Source organism: Quercus robur, chromosome 3 (genome assembly GCF_932294415.1).
Source record: "Quercus robur chromosome 3, dhQueRobu3.1, whole genome shotgun sequence".
Taxonomy (NCBI): Eukaryota; Viridiplantae; Streptophyta; class Magnoliopsida; order Fagales; family Fagaceae; genus Quercus; species Quercus robur.
The window spans coordinates 24,938,424-24,955,307 of NC_065536.1; the positions used below are offsets into that span (position 1 = coordinate 24,938,424).

Below are 16,884 nucleotides of genomic sequence, written 5' to 3' on the forward strand. Positions count from 1 at the left end.
ACCTACCTAATATCTACTTAATTATATTTCTACTATTTATAAACATGTTATGGAAAGTAATTGTGGTTGAGGAGCTTTTTTACATCATATGAATGGTACATCCAAGTTCAACATCCACGCACACAAGAAGAAAAATTCTTATTACCACCTCCGAGCCAAGAAACAAAAAGGTCCTATTATAGCCAATATAAATGGCCAAAATAAACAATTGGACGCAACTTAAAAAAACGCACATCAATTCATTGTTTACATTAAATATTACAAGTCTAAAAGTGTGTATCATAAAATTTTAAAAAATGTGAAACTTTTAACACTATTAAATCTAGAAAATAAAGTACTAACCATCAAATAAACTCTCAAATTTAAGTGAAATTGAGATGATACTATTTCAAATATTAAAGACACATTAGTGTGTCACATACCTTGAACAGAACGGCATCTGCAGGAGGGATATACTGAAACATATCGCCACCAACAAATTTCAGATTTTTGCTATCTGGCAAGTTGGCAACAACATGTGGGAGATCAAGCACAGTGCATTTCATGTGAGGAAATGCCTCAGAAATAATCCTTGCCACTGTCCCAGTACCACGTCCAACATCAACCAATGAACCTAAACCCTCAAAAATGGGCTTGTAGTCCTTAACAACCAAGTTCATCAGTCGGGAATCAATGGCCATTCCTTCATTGAAAATGTTACTGTATTCTGGGTTTTGGTTGCAATAGTCCTAGGCACCTTTCCCGTGTGCTTTCTCAAAAGATGTGAGCTCACTCCCCCGAAACCAATCTCCCAAGAACTGCCATGGGCTTACAAGTGCAGGATCAAGCATTGCCAGAACAAATGGTGATAAGCTAGTGACATTATCTTTGAGGATAAGCCTGGAAGAAGGTGTGAGAGTATAGGCTTCTTCTTCTTTTTCTTTTTCTTGATTTTCATGAACTATTGTTTTAGCGAAGAAGCCAGAGTGCACCAATAGACGCATAAGCCTGTGCAAGCAGCTAGTTTTTTTGGGGTGAATATGAAGCTTAGAGACCAACTCTTGGAGAGTAATGGGTTGGCCATGGTTGTGGATTGTGTCAGGAATGCCTAGCTGAATTGCACATTTAAGTGGCATGGAATCTATGTAGCTAAAAATGTGTTTATACAAATGACATTGAACCTGAAATAACTCATTCACTCCCTCACCATGAATGAGATCCATCTTAGTGTTGACCTCCTTAATTCTAAGCTTCTTTTACTTCTACATGAGGTCCAACCGCCTTCTTATATATAGATTGGTTGTAGATTACTGCTGCATTTCAATGTACAGTACGTTGGTGCCCAATTCATTACAGGACAAATGAGAGTTAGATAGAAACGTCATTTTGGGTGGGAGTGGGGCTTTCCCAGTTTCGTATGTGTGAGTGTGAGTGACTCTGAGCGTGTGCAATAATTTTATTGCTGTTGATATATGATATGTAACTTCTCACCTAAGTTGTTGCTACAGAAATTATTTTCATGATTATTAAAAGAGTAATATTATTGTCACAAATTTTTTAATAACATTTTTTACAAACTATTGAGGTGACAAATATTTACAAGTCTCATTTAAACCCACTACTTAAATATCTTTTTTTTTTTTAATTTTTTTTATCAATAATAACCAATCTCCACATTCAATAAATTTTGTTGTATACAATAATAAAGTTGAACAAATAAAAAATATCTTGCTTCTCATGATCGGTTCACTAACTTTGTCTCAAGTAAAACAAATTAAGACCTTTATACATGTGTTTCTATGTTTTATTTTTACACTTTTTTTTTTAGAATACTAAATATTTTAACATACATACGAGGAGAGAAGAAGGTTTTTACATCCTACTTTAATTCTCTTAGATGCCGGTTTGGATCCGGAGGTTGTGTTTCACGTTTGTATTTTTTTTTTCCCCTGTCACACGCGTTTAGGGGGGACAATGGCTACTGTTCATGCTATTGTTAATGAACAGTAGCCGTAGTTTGTTGACTTTTCCTCCCCTTTATCAGTAGCCGTAGTTTGTTGATTTTTCTTGCCCTTTATCAGTTCTGTGGATCTCATGAACAGTGCATGAGACCTACAAATTTTACTTTTTAATAACTTTTTCATTAAAAATGAGTCCCACGATATTATTCACACATTTAAATATTATTTTATTATAGTATTTTCAATTTTAATTTCAACAAAATAAGTTCTATTTAAACTGTCCCCAGAGTAAATCAAAAGTTGAACTAGTGTAAAGTTAAAATATCCATTTCTTTAGATGTATAATTAAAGAAAAACTTCACATGCAGGTTCACAAAATTAACTGACTTAAAATTTGAAAGTATATGATTAGACGGTTGAACTGTTATTGTCGACCATGTTTTTTTTTGGGGATAAACGGCAGATTGTCGACCATGCTCTTTTTTTGAGGATACACGACAGATTGTCGACCATGCTTTTTTTGAGAAAGTGTAATGGAATTTTATTTTTCAAAATTTGGTAAAATTTATAAAATTAATAGGAAACTAATTCCTATATTATTTTTTAAAACAAAAATTAGAACTAGAATTAATCAAATCATGGGTTTATCAAACAGAAAAAGCAATTTACTCTCTAGATAAAACAAATTACATATGAACCTAAACAAATCTACAGCTAAATTGATTTATTTATTGGAATTAATTTGAAACTAATTTGAACAAAATTCATGAGTTGCGAAACATTCCATAGAGATATTTAGGAAACGGAAAAAATCATTTTGGTTCGAGTTTCAATTTTCCTATCTACATTTTAAAAAAAAAAAAAAAAATTATGAACAAGAATAGTAGGAGCCGAGGAGGAGCAACTAAAGTCGCTTCTCTACTCGGGTGATTGGCCTATCCACACAGGAAACCAAATTATTAGATTTGTCATATGAAAAAAGAAAAAGAAAAAGAAAGAATGACAAGTAAAACCCCAAGTCAGTGATAAACAAGAGTTTTTCTCCCTGGAACTCGTCTAATCAATTACGAGAAACCCAAAAAAGCCCCTAGTCAGCAATAATTTTTTCGAACAAAAATAATTAGGTAAAGGGGTAAAAGTAAGCGTAGAACCCTAAGAGAGTAGAAATATCATATTATATTCTAAGTATGGACAATATTTTCCTAAAGGTACCTCATATCCGCAGTAAAAGAGTAGAATAGCATATTATAAGTTTAAGACTTTGGAAAAATTATTAGTATTCCTTGAGATACTATTTCCTATCACACGAATGGTTAATTCCACAATGAATTTAACTAGTTGTTAACCCGTGTTATATACGGAAACTTATTTATTTGTGAAATAGACTAAAATAATTTTATAAAATCTCAATGGTAAAAATGCACTCTTAATCCCTACATTTTAGGCCTATTATCAATTTAATCCCTAAATTGATTTAACTCCTAAGTCAGTTCCTGATTTTTAAAAATCGTTTTTAAAATAGTCCCTACCATTAATCCAGTCACAAAAAATGCAGAGGTGGCAAACAGAATATTCTGTTTACTAACGTGGCTAATAAAATAATAATAATAAAATATATTTAACATTTTTTAAATGACATGTCAGCATTTTCTGAATTAAAAAAGCCATGTCAGATTTTAAATTAAAAAAACAAACTTTTAAATCTAATTTTATTATTATTATTATTATTATTATTATTATTATTATTATTATTGCTTTCATTATTTTTTAGGAGGTAAGAACACAAAGAACATGTTCTTCCCGAATCCAAGAACAATCAGAACAAGAGCACAATTTCATACAAAATCCCTATCCTCCACCAAAACCTCCAGAACATGAAAAAACCATCAAACCCAAACCCACATGAGAAAACCAACCCAGAAAAATCATCAATCCTCTAACCCAAAAAAATGTCAAACCCAGAAACATACAACCTAGAACATGAACTTCAATCTTCATGTTCTTCTCCAAATCAAGACAAACCCAATTGACTAACCCACTAAAAATCAATCTCAGCACAAAAGATTCCAAAACAATCAACATAGAAACCTCTAGGAAATCAAACCCATAAATCCAGAAAAATATACAAATCGTTATTAAAAAAAAAAGAAAAAAAACCCAGAACATTTGATTTCCTCACCGATCCGGTTATTGACGAGGTTTTTGCCAGGCTCCTCCTCCATCCTATTCATGCTCAACAGAACTTCGTTGACTGTCCATCGGAGCCTTCTAGGAGCCAAAACGACGTCGCCGCTGCAGGTGAGGACAAAATCTTGTCCTTCGCGAAGATTCTCACGCCGTCCAATGCCAACAACGGCAGCGGATTCTCCGTCTCGAGGTTTTGTGCCGACTCAATCAGATCAACGGCAACGGACTCACAAGCAGATCACGTTGTCCGATGCCAACAGCGGCAGCGGTCACCGATTTTCACGCCATGATCTGCTTGTGAGATTGTGAGCTTCAGCGCCTGGTGGAGAAGCAGGCTGAGCTTGTGAGCTTAGTGGGGATAGAGAGTGTAGGGTGAAGAGAGAGAGAGAGGGAGTTTGAGATTAGGTAGAGAGTGTAGAAGAATTTTTTTAAAACTGATGAGGTTAACCAAAAACAAAAACAAAAAGAATTATGAATTTTTATTTTTAAGAAATAATTTTAGTTTAAATTAGATTTAAGGTTTTTTTAAAAAAATTTAATTTACATTTTTAAAAAAAAAATTTCACAGGGCTGGCTTTTTTTTATTAATTTAAATGCTGACATGGCATTTAAAAAATGTTAAATATATATTTTTATTATTATTTTATTAGCCACGTCAGCAAACAGTGCATTCCGTTTGTCACCTCAGCATTTTTTGTCACTGGGTTGACGACAGGGATTATTTTAAAAATAATTTTTAAAAATTAAGGACTGACCTAGGAGCTAAATCAATTTAGAGACCAAATTGATAATAGACCCAAAATGTAGGGACTAAAAGTGCATTTTTGCCAATCTTAAATTGATTAAGAAACTACACAATTGCATGATTTGTTCTTGTATAACTTTAATTTGTGTTACAATTTGATGAAGAAGTTATTGTTTGAACGTACAATGGTTTTAAAAAAAAATTTGTCAGACAATTTCAGATTCTGCAAAAAAATAACTCAAAAATTCATATATTAAAACTTTTGAAAGACCAAAAAGTATTAAAGAATTAGATGATTCACTACTTAGAAATTATTAAAACAAAACAAAATATATATGATTAAATAATAGAAAAAATATAAAAGAAAGATGAGTTACATTCAAAAGAATAATTTCAATTATTGCAAGCTTTTTTATCTTGTAAAAAATGGCTAAAGAGAGTTTGGTGGTTCATGAACGAAAATTACTTTTTAAAAAATACATGAAAAACCATAAAATATTTTTATTTTTTTAACAAAGTAGAGGAAAAAAAAATAACATAAGAAAAGCTCATACCTCTACTCGGCTTTAAAAAACAATATTGGGGTTTGCATTACTGTGGGGCCCAAGAAATTGAGGCCCTGGCCCATTTTTGCATTAGGGCCCAAGGCCCGAGCCGAGGAGGGGTATAGCTGAGGACGTGTAATAAAATCCCAAGTAGTCTTGAGACATAGCCGAGGATAATTCTGTCCTCGGCATATCCGAGGTCCCATTAAAAGAAAGGGAAAGAACGGTACAGGAACCGTTTTGGGAAAAACCTAAAATATTTATGTCAATAGAGAAGGGGACGCTGGATAGTATAACGACCAAGGATAAAGGGAAAGCTGCCATTACTGCCATTGAATACTCTGCACCTGACAGAGCCATACTTTTCAACTTTTACAACCACCCCCAACCACTTTGGGTATAGGCTGATGGGACAAGTATCAGTCCTGGAAAGTCGATTCTACACGTGGACGTAGGATAAGGAATACAGACTAATATAAAAGGAGAAACAAGCAATCCGGAAAAGGGGCTGGGAAAAAAGGCCAAGAACCAGAGCCTCCCAGACCGCCTCAGGGAGAAAGACTCCTCGAGCGAACACGGTTTAATACTGTATGAATACCTTGACTAACCACCGTCCGGTGACCAAGGCCTAGCCTTTCAAACCCACGCTCTACAAATGATATTGTTTGGGCCTTTTTTACGTGCGAACCCATTATCATTTTGGGCCGTCACAAATTGAGTCCTTACAATTGGAGCCGTCTGTGGGAAAGACTTGTGTGTTGGCACAGGCGGTGGGTTGAGACAGTCCCCCCGTCATTTCCAACAGCCGGTTGTAGTGTTCTAGCGTAAAGTTCCACTAGGGGCTGCGCTTCGTGATGTCAGCAGCACGAATAGTTCTAGGGGCTTGGCCGAGGAGCTAATCCCCCTAAACCAAGGTCCCACGCCACAGCCGAGGGGTTAATTCCCCCAACTACTTAAAAAACTAAGTTTTGGACAGAACCGAGGTATTGCATGGTCCTCGGACTCAAACCTATGGGGAAACCAACTACTTAAAAAGCTAAGTTTTGGACAGAACCAAGGTATTGCATGGTCCTCGGAGGACTCAAACCTATGGGGAAACCAACTACTTAAAAAGCTAAGTTTTGGACAGAACTAAGGTATTGCATGGTCCTCGGACTCAAACCTATAGGGAAACCAACTACTTAAAAAGCTAAGTTTTGGACAGAACCAAGGTATTGCATGGTCCTTGGATTTAAACCTATGGAAAAATCAACCATTTAAGGAGAATTCTAAGTCGCTCAGTCCTCAGACCAAATACCAGAGAAGACTAAGGCTATAGAGGTCATTAGAAAGATAGCGAAACGCCTTATTACTCAACGACCTGCAGGGGTTGTTCATTTTGGGTTACATATCCTCGGATGATTACTTCCTACCCAGCACCGAGCATTCAGCCATCATCTCGTTTAGTCTGGGGTATACAACCCTTTTTCAGGTCGGTCTTATTGTGCAAGATAGTTTCAATAAGTTCATAATAACATCTTTTATAAGGGTTTCGCCCCTAAGTATCGTTTTCTCAAGTCGGCATTATTATGCCGAGCAGCTCTAATAAGTTCGTAATAACATTTTTTTTCTCTTAGTAAGGGTTTCGACCCTAAGTATCATTTGTTCAAATCGGTATTATAGTGCTGGATAGTTTCAATAAGCGCAGAATAAGATCTTTTTATTAACAGGGATTTCGGCCCTAAGCATCGTTTAGAGTATAAAAATGAAAAGAAATCATACGGTAGTATGTCCATTCACGGCATAACCATTGCAGGAAAGAAAGAATGCATAGAATGAAACAATGGCAACTTTTATTAATGTAAAGAAATAGTACAGCGTACAATGAAGGGCTTAAACAAGCCTATATAGGAAACAAGTTACAAAAACAAGAATAAAAAAAAATACAACAAAAAGAAGTCTTTCTAAATTCTGTTCTAGTAGCTACCATATTGAGAGGAGAACCCCTTTTGATAGAAGAAGAGAAGAAAAGGAAGAAGTAAAAGCACCAGGATGGATCTGGTGATGAGAAAGAAGAAGAAGGGGAAGCAAAAGGAGGCACTAGTGAAGGAACAGAGGAGGAAGCAGGGATACTTAGTCCCTGCGTCAGCCTTGACTCCTAACACACTAGTGCCATATTAGCTATGCTCATAAGAGAGCGGCTGGTACTAATAATGGGTAACCCCAGCTCAATCGCACCAAAAGCTTGGTGCGACTAACACCTGCTTCGGATTTTGGCTAAAGGAGGATGGGAAGCATCTTGAGTCTCTGCCAACCCTGCCCTGACCGAGCCATCTTAAGTTTCGGAGGGACATAACGCTTCTGAGAAGGATGTGATCTTTTCATCCCCGCTTCTACTTCAAATGCGTCGCACTATAAGATTTGGCTATGCTGATAAGGAAGACTTTGAGCACAGCTTAAGGTTTAAGACTTTAGAAAGGTCAAAGAGTCTGTACGCGAAGGGAATACCCTCTCGTTTGACTTCTTATATGGAAGGTAAATTCAGTGGCATTTAATCCGTATAGATTTCCAAAAAGATTTGCAAATGAGGTAGCGTCTGTTCAACTCCCCAATGTCATCTATAACCGTCAGATTTGATCGGTCTTGTAGTGTAAATCTATTAAAGGTGCGCTTCGTACACTGAAACGGCAGGAACGCCCCGTGTGAAAATCTAGACGAATGTCTCGTAACCCGGCGCATTTACTAAATAGACGAAGGGACACCAACACTAATGAAGGTTAGAGCTAAACAGACTATAATAAAGGCTTGGCATCACCAAAACCCTCCTCTCCGACTGAGAGGTCGGACAGCAGGATTTTGAGGGGCTATTGTGGGGCCCAAGAAATTGAGGCCCTGGCCCATTTTTGCATTAGGGCCCAAGACCCAAGTCGAGGAGGGGTATAGCCGAGGACGTGTAATAAAAGTCCAAGTAGTCTTGAGATATAGCCGAGGATAATTCTGTCCTCGACATATCCGAGGTCCCCCTGAAAGAAAGGGCAAGAACGGTACAGGAACCGTTTTGGGAAAAACCTAAAATATCTATGTCAATAGAGAAGGGGACGCTGGATAGTATAACGACCAAGGACAAAGGGAAAGCTGCCATTACTGCCATTGAATACTCTGCACTTGACAGAGCTATACTCTTCAACTTTTACAACCACCCCCAACCACTTTGGGTATGGGCTGATGGGACAAGTATCAGTCCTGGAAAGTCGATCTTACACGTGGACGTAGGATAAGGAATACAGACTAATATAAAAGGAGAAACAAGCAATTCGGAAAAGGGGCTGGGAAAAAAAGGCCAAGAACCAGAGCCTCCCAGACCGCCTCAAGGAGAAAGACTCCTCGAGCGAACACGGTTTAATTCTGTATAAACATCTCGACTAACCACTGTCCGGTGACCAAGGCCTAGCCTTTCAAACTCACGCTCTACAAATGATATTGTTTGGGCATTTTTACGTGTGAACCCAGTATCATTTTGAGTCGTTACAAATTGAGTCCTTACAATACCAAATAAAAATTTATCTTTCTCTAGGTTGGAAGACATAGGTTGCAGCTTTGATTTTTCTCCAAAAAAATAAAGATGCTTTATCTGCCAAAAATATAATTAGTAGAAATTTCAACCCAAAAACCAAACCCACGAAAACAATGTCAATATAAATATGAAGATTAACCCAAATACTCAAAAAAAAAAAAATTCAATTCTAAACATAACAAAAAAATACGATAGAAAGAAAAATATAAACAAATATCCACATATGTTGAATTGAAATTTTATTAATAATAAAAATATAAAAAAATTCGACATAAAATTCATTAATCAAAAAAGAAAGTTGAATTAGATTGCTTGCATTTTTTGTTTTTTGTTTTTCTTTATGTTAGTCTTTGTATTTAAAAAAAAAAAAAAAAAAAAAAATCCTAAAGTTAAGTCAAGTTTGGGGTTTTAAGGTGGTAATTGCTAAGGTTTTGAGGAGGGAAAAGAGACTCCTAATAGGAGTTCTTCTCTTTTTTTTTTCTTCTTAATCCTAACTTTTTTTTTGGTTACGTGAGTCTTTTTTTTTTTTTTTTTGGGAATCCTAAAGTGAAGTTAAGTTTAGGGTTTTGAGATAGTAATTGTTAGGACTTTGAGGAGAGGAGAGAGAGTCTTAACAGGAGTCTCTCTCTCTCTCTCTCTCTCTCTCCTTTTCTTAATCTAATGTGACTCTTTTTTATTTTACAACATGAGTCACTTTTTTTTTTTTTTTTTTTTTGAGTCCTATTTTCAACGTGAGTCTCTCTCTTTCCTTTTTTTTTTTTTTTTTTTGAGTCCCATCAGAATTTTTGTTTTTATATAGATTATCAACGTTTGAGTTTGAGTTTAAGTTGGACTTATTAGAGAGATAAAGTTTCACTCCTTGTTAAGTTTTGATTAAACAAAAATAATTTTGTTTAAAAAAAATGATAATGATGAGTTTGAGTTTAAGTTGGACTTGTTAGAGAGATAGAGTTTCACTCCTTATTAAGTTTGGACTAAACAAAAATAATTTTATTTAAATATTGTGTTGTCATGGAAAATTGTGTGAGTTTCAGGTTTCGGTTATATATATATATATATATATATATATATTATGAATGTCACGTATCACACATCCAACTAAAAATAAAAAGAAACTGAAGGAAATTATTCTTCACCATTAAATTCTAGTTTAGAGAGAAACTTTTTAAACTCTTTATATATCTTTTTATTGGATATAAATTTTAAAAATCTAACTATTGGATTGTATTCTCTTATTATATCTTTAATGCTTAAAAAATTACAAGAAAATCAAACATTAATAACTATGTCATCAATCAAATATTTAAATATCAAAATTTTGTACCTAAAATTTTGCATAAAAATTAATTTTATTAATTGAATAGTAAATAACATTTAATTTCAACGAAATTTGACATGTGTATTAAGAATATCCAATTCAATAATTAGATTTTCAAAATTCACATCAAATCAAAAGTTATATGAAATGTTTTATCTCCAAACTACCTTGTCCAAAGGGAGGTGTGATAGGGAAAAATCCTATATAATAACCCCTTATTATTACAATAAAAAGAATTTTGACTCTTGACATAAGTGCAATCTTAGATCCTAGGTTCGTAACAATATATTCTCCAAAAAAAAAAAAAAAAAAAAAAAAAAAAAAAAAAAAGAAAAGAAAAGAAAAGCAAAAGCAAAAGGGCCAATGTAGTGAATAAATGAAGAGAAAAGAAAGCAAAATAGGTTAGCAAGCCCAACCCAATATATGGCAGAAAGCCCATAATGCCCTTGTATAAAGGGATAAGGATGAATTTTGATTTTGCGAAAGTAAAGCAAACTGAAACCATGCAAAGCCACAGTGGCAGGATACATGCAAATAAATAAGATAAAGCCACAGAGGCAAGAAACGCATGAAGAAACAAGACAAAGCCATAGCAGCAGGAAATACATGAAGAAACAAGAGAAAATTAAAAGTGGTAGTAAACACGTGAAGAGGAAACAAGACAAAATCAAAAACCACAGAAAACGCATGAAGAAGAAGAAGCCAAAGAATGGGAAATGGGGTAGTTGGAGCCCTATTGACCTATAACTTAGTCAATACAAGGGAGGCAGGGCCCACGACTAAAGAGGAATAGAGGGTGTGGTTTGCTAGGAAAGCTTACTTATCAAAATGGGTAAGAAATTGGTGGGAACCATCTAATGCATGTTAGAGAGTGAGGACAGAAGAGATTAATAAGGGTTTGTCGTTAAGAGAAAGAGAGAAATAGTGGTATTGTGGCTGGATTGGCTTTTGCCCAAAAGTGAAATGAAGTTTTCCACTAAGCAAGTAGTGGGAGTGAAACCACTACCAACGGCCAGAAGATAGTGGGAGTGAACCCACCTATATACGGTTAGAACGTGTTGAGTGCCTGCAACAGATAAAATAGTTGGTGAAAGTAAGAGCAAAAGGGGAAATCACCTGAGATTGTTCTTGGGGATAAAATGAACAATATCCATGAATATGGGGAGGATGGCAACAAGAATGAGAGAAGAACACAACATCAATCATGAGAGAATAGTAACAATGGTAGGAAGAATAATGGGAACAACAACCCAGTAACCAAGAGAATTAGAATAGTAAGTTGAAAGTGAAAGAAGAGAGAAAAAGGAAAAGAAAGTGATACATATAGGAGAATAGAGAGTTGAGATAGTAGATACACAATAGACCTAGCATGCATCACTAGGCGATCTTTTCCCTTCCTCATACAAAACCATACTCTCTGTCATCTCAATCAAAAGGATAGAGAGTTTATGACCTTGTAGGGTAATAAGGTTAAGTAAGTTAGAATTTGGGCTTTTTTTAGTATTATCCTATGGAGAACCCATTTACTTTTATCATTATGTTTGCTGTTATTACTATTTATTTCTACTGCTAACATTTTGGATTAACAATTATTCTGCTGTTACTATATATGTATATATTTCTCATTTTTTGAAGTGTTTGGTCATGTGCAAAGACTGGTTCCGGGGGAATTCCGCAGAGAGAGCTAGACCCAACTTTCCTACCCTCTACAAAAAGCCTTAGCCTAAGGTGCAAAAAGGCCCCTACACACACACAATCAATTGAGATTATGAAGAAACCCAATCATAATAATGATTTCAATTCAAATTAAAAAAATAAAAATAATAAAAATAAAAATAAAAAACCTTGTTTCAATGTATATTTGCAAATCTTGCAATTGAGTAAACGTGAAACTAGGTATTAACAATAAATTAAAGCCAGGCTACGAATCAAGGAGGTATGGGTATATGCAATGTGTCATTTAAATACGGACCAAGAACATAATCAACCTAATAATTAACAAATCCTTTAAAAAAAAAAAAAAAAAAGAACATAATCAACCTAATAATTAACAAATCCGTTAAAAAAAAAAAAAAAAAAACTCAATCGTCCGAAGAAAATGTTTTTAAAGTGGAGAATTCTCGTCAAGGGCCAAGCTTGCACTGTAATGTCCTCAAGGCTTAAACCACAATTGTTATTTGATTGGTTCTAATATCATTTTTCATGACTTGAGGAAAGTGTTAACCATATTTGAATCATACCTTAAATTACCAGTGAAAGTATAATTAAGGTTATTTGTAATCACTTATATAGCTTAAATCTTCCTAGTATATTCTCTATATAAAACTCAATTCAATATCGCGTAACATACACTCACACAAGCTAATCCAATTCGACCCACACAATTTAGAGTACGACAAAGCTTTGATCAAGGATGCTCATTTCTATTTTTAAGAGGTTATGTTTGCAAGACGTTCAAAACGTCATTTTTCAAGGCCAATTAGATGGAAGACTAGTATACATGGTTCAGCTGCCAGGATTTCATGATCCTAATAAACCCATTCATGTTTGTGTCTTGAAAAAAAAAATCTCTAAATGGGCTTAAAGAGTCGCCATGGTTTTGGTACCACCATCTCAACTATTTCCTTCTCGTCTATGGTTTTGTCGCCTTAAGATAGAGACTTCATTCACTCTTCATTTATCAGCATTACTCTATTTAAGACAGACACTTTATTTTGTCAACATTGTAGCCACCTATTTTTCATCTGGATTTTAGTGAATCTCTAATTTTCCCACAAAGAGCAAGATCATGCCATATGCTAAGGCTGTAAACACATCCAACGAGAGAGGGAGAGGAGTGGGAGCTAGGTGCTACCTGGCTTTCCCCTCCCCCATTATTTTAATATGGTTTGATTCTTTATCAAAAGTTGTTCTTCTCTCTTATACCCATATGCCTTAAGTAATAGAAAGATCGGCCAAAAGTGTTGATTTTAAGGTATGAGTAATGAAAAAAAAAATCTTGATAACTCCAAATCCAAAACCAATCACGCGTGTTTGTTTCTTCATCAAAACTTGAGCTTCTCTCTAATACTTATATGCCTTCAGCAATATAAAGGTCTATCCAAACACCTAGACTATCTAATTCTCCAAAAAAAAGAAAAAAACATAGATTAGAAGGTCAAAAGTGTTGTTATTAAGGTATGTGTAATAGAAAAATGTCGATTACTCCAAATCCACAACCAAACGCAGGCTATGGCCCTTAACTTTCCCCTCCCCCTTTATTTTTGTTAGAGATATATTAGCTCATTAGCATATGTCCAAACCTAATTCTATTTCGTGTGCAAGTCAAGTCTCCTACTTGTACTAGAAGTCTATTAGTCTGGGATTTAGTTTACTATATATACACATGTTATGATTCATTATAATACAGGATTTGTATTACATTCTAATATATTATTAATGTAGCACTTTAAGGTTTCCTCCGTGGATGTAGGCCATTAGGCTGAACCACGTAACTCTCATGTGTTACTGTGTTCTATATTTTATGCTTTTGCTTCCGCATTCATACTAGTATATTCAACATGGTGTATCAATGCTAATATTTAACAATTTTAATACTTTTTTTTTTTTTTTTGCTAGGCGAAAATCAAGGTCAAATAATTTAGAAGAAATTCCTAAATTTTGAGCTACCTTACACCGAAACCATACTAAAATAATAAGAAGATACTAAAGCACAATTTATTATGCTTAATTATGATATCTTACAATAGGTAGTTTCAAGATTGATAGTAGTTTAATTCCTATGCTGGCAAGCATTATTCTATATATTTTTTTGTCAACAGTCTTTGCCAGCTTAGTACACATAGATACTTGTTTATCTCTTAAGGATAAATCTCAATGACGGACTTCATGCCAAACGATGACACAATTTTGTAGTAGCTAAAGCCAGCCTCCAAGAATAGCTTCTCCCATTCTTTCTTGTTTCTCTCTTTTCCAGTTAGCAAAACCATCATTAGTGCATCAAAGAGGAGCTTTGTAGTGGTAACATCATGTTCATCCTTCTCTTGATTTATCACTACGTCTATGACAATTACCTTTCCTTCCTTACCTTTGCTCGTAATAGCCTCCTTGCAATTTTTCAGTATTTTGACACATTCCTCATCGCTCCAATCATGCAAAATCCACTGCCAAATAGTAATATAACAATCAAATTTGAGAGCTTCATATCTCTAGCATCTTTTAAATTTAGCCAACCTCAAAATTATGTTAAATAATTCTTCAAAATTCTTTCACCTATGGAAGTCTTGAAATTTATCATTTATATTGTTCAGATTTACCTACCTAATATCTGCTTAATTATCTTTCTAACTGTTTGTAAACACATATGGAAAGTAATTGTGGTTAAAAAGCTTTTTCACATCATATGAATGGTACATCCACGCACACATGAAGAAAAATTCCTATTACCACCTTCGAGCCAAGAAAAAAAAAGGCCCTATTATAGTCAATATTAACTGCCAAAATTAACAATTGGACGCAACTTAAATAAATGCACACCCAATTCATTATTTAGAATAAATATTATAAGTCTAAAAGTGTACATCATAAAATTTTTAAAAATGTGATACTTTGTGAACACTATTAAATCTAGAAAATAAAGTACTAACCATCAAATAAACTCTCAAATTTAAGTGAAATTAAGATGATACTATTTCAAATATTAAAGACACATTAGTATGTCACATACCTTGAACAGAATGGCATCTGCAGGAGGGATATATTGAAACATATCGCCACCAACAAATTTCAGATTTTTACTATCTGGCAAGTTGGCAACAACATGTGGGAGATCAAACACTGTGCATTTCATGTGAGGAAATGCCTCAGAAATAATCCTTGCCACTGTCCCAGTACCACCTCCAACATCAACCAATGAACCTAAACCCTCAAAAATGGGCTTGTAGTCCTTTACAACCAAGTTCATCTGTCGGGAATCACTGGCCATTCCTTCATTGAAAATGTTATTGTATTCTGGGTTTTGGTTGCAATAGTCCCAGAGACCTTTCCCATGTGCTTTCTCAAAAGGTGTGAGCTCACTCCCCTGAAACCAATCTCCCAAGAACTGCCATGGGCTTACAAGTGCAGGATCAAGCATTGCCAGAACAAATGGTGATAAGCTGGTGACATTTTCTTTGAGGATAAGCCTAGAAGAAGGTGTGAGGGTATAGGCTTCTTCTTCTTTTTCTTTTTCTTGATTTTCATGAACTATTGTTTTAGCGAAGAAGCCAGAGTGCACCAATAGACGCATAAGCCTGTGCACGCAGCTAGTTTTTTCAGGGTGAATGTTAAGCTTAGAGACCAACTCTTGGAGAGTAATGGGTTGGCCATGGTTGTGGATTGTGTCAGGAATGCCTAGCTGAATTGCACATTTAAGTGACATGGAATCTATGTAGCTAAAAATGTGTTTATACAAATGACACTGAACCTGAAATAACTCACTTACTCCCTCACCATGAATAAGATCCATCTTAGTGTTGATCTCTTTAATTCTAAGCTTCTTATACTTCTCCATGAGGTCCAACTGCCTTCTTATATATAGATTGGTTGTAGATTACTGCTGCATTTCAATGCACAGTATGTTGGTGCCCAATTCATTACAGGACAAATAAGAGTTAGTTAGAAACGTACGTCGTTTTGGGTGGGGAGAGGGGCATTCCAAGTTTTGGAAATAATAATTTTAGAGAAATGTATAAGTGAGTGTGTGTAATAAAATTCATATCCAATAAATAGATATAAGATGTTACTTCTTACTTAAGTTGCGACAAAAACTATTTTCATGATTACTAAAAGAGTAATACTACAGTTACAAATTTTAAAACCTTGTCTTCATTAGAATGTAAAACCCCACGTCAGCAATAAAGAAGAGTTTTTCTCTCTGGAACTTGTCTACTCAATTACAAGAAACCCAAAAAAGCCAAGTCAGCAATAATTTTTTCTAACAAAAATAGTTAGGTAAAGGAGTAAAAGTAAGGGTAGAACCCTAAGAGAGTAGAATATCATATAAAATTCTAAGTATCTACAATATTTTCCTAAAGGTACCTCATACCTGCAGTAAAAGAGTAGAATAGTATATTATAAGTTTAAAACTTTGGAAAATTATTTAGTATTCGTTGAGATATTATTTCATTTCACATGAATGGTTAATCCCATAATGAATTTAATTATAAATGTCACATGTCACACATCCAACTAAAAAGGGAAAGAAACTGAAGAAAATTATTTCTCACCATTAAATACTAGTTTAGAGAAGAAAAAAAATTAAACTCTTTCTATATCTATTTATTGGATATGAAGTTTGAAAATTTGACTGTTTGATTGCATGCTCTTATTATATCTTTTGTGCTTGAAAAATTTTAAGAAGATCAAATATCAATAATTATGTTATTAATCAAATGTTTAAATATCAAATTTTTGTGATCTAAAATTATGCATAAAAATTAATTTTATTGATTGAATATTAAATAACATCCTATTGGAATGAAATTTGACATAAGTGTTAAGAATATTCAATTCAATGATTAGATTTTCAAAATTCACATCTAATAAAAAGTTATAGG

The 16,884-nt window shown here is 34.4% G+C and overlaps 1 protein-coding gene and 1 long non-coding RNA gene across 8 annotated transcripts in view; one reads left to right on the forward strand and one right to left on the reverse strand.

Moving 5' to 3' along the window:
- LOC126717572 (trans-resveratrol di-O-methyltransferase-like) overlaps positions 1-15,854 on the reverse strand; it is an 80,031-nt gene extending 64,177 nt beyond the window's left edge. For 3 of the 7 annotated variants that reach the window (XM_050419383.1, XM_050419384.1, XM_050419386.1), the window contains exon 1: positions 15,015-15,854. In XM_050419383.1, the coding sequence (XP_050275340.1) occupies positions 15,015-15,839 (825 nt within the window). In that variant the 5' untranslated portion in view covers positions 15,840-15,854. Of the gene's footprint in view, positions 1-613; positions 1,218-13,991; positions 14,452-15,014 lie in introns of those variants that run through there. The other 4 variants (XR_007652652.1, XM_050419387.1, XM_050419382.1 and 1 more) reach the window with 3 other exon arrangements.
- LOC126717574 (uncharacterized) lies at positions 908-15,712 on the forward strand. Its single transcript, XR_007652655.1, has 2 exons — positions 908-1,002; positions 15,596-15,712. It is a non-coding gene; the product is annotated as an uncharacterized LOC126717574 (long non-coding RNA).
- Positions 15,855-16,884: the final 1,030 nt, after the last annotated feature.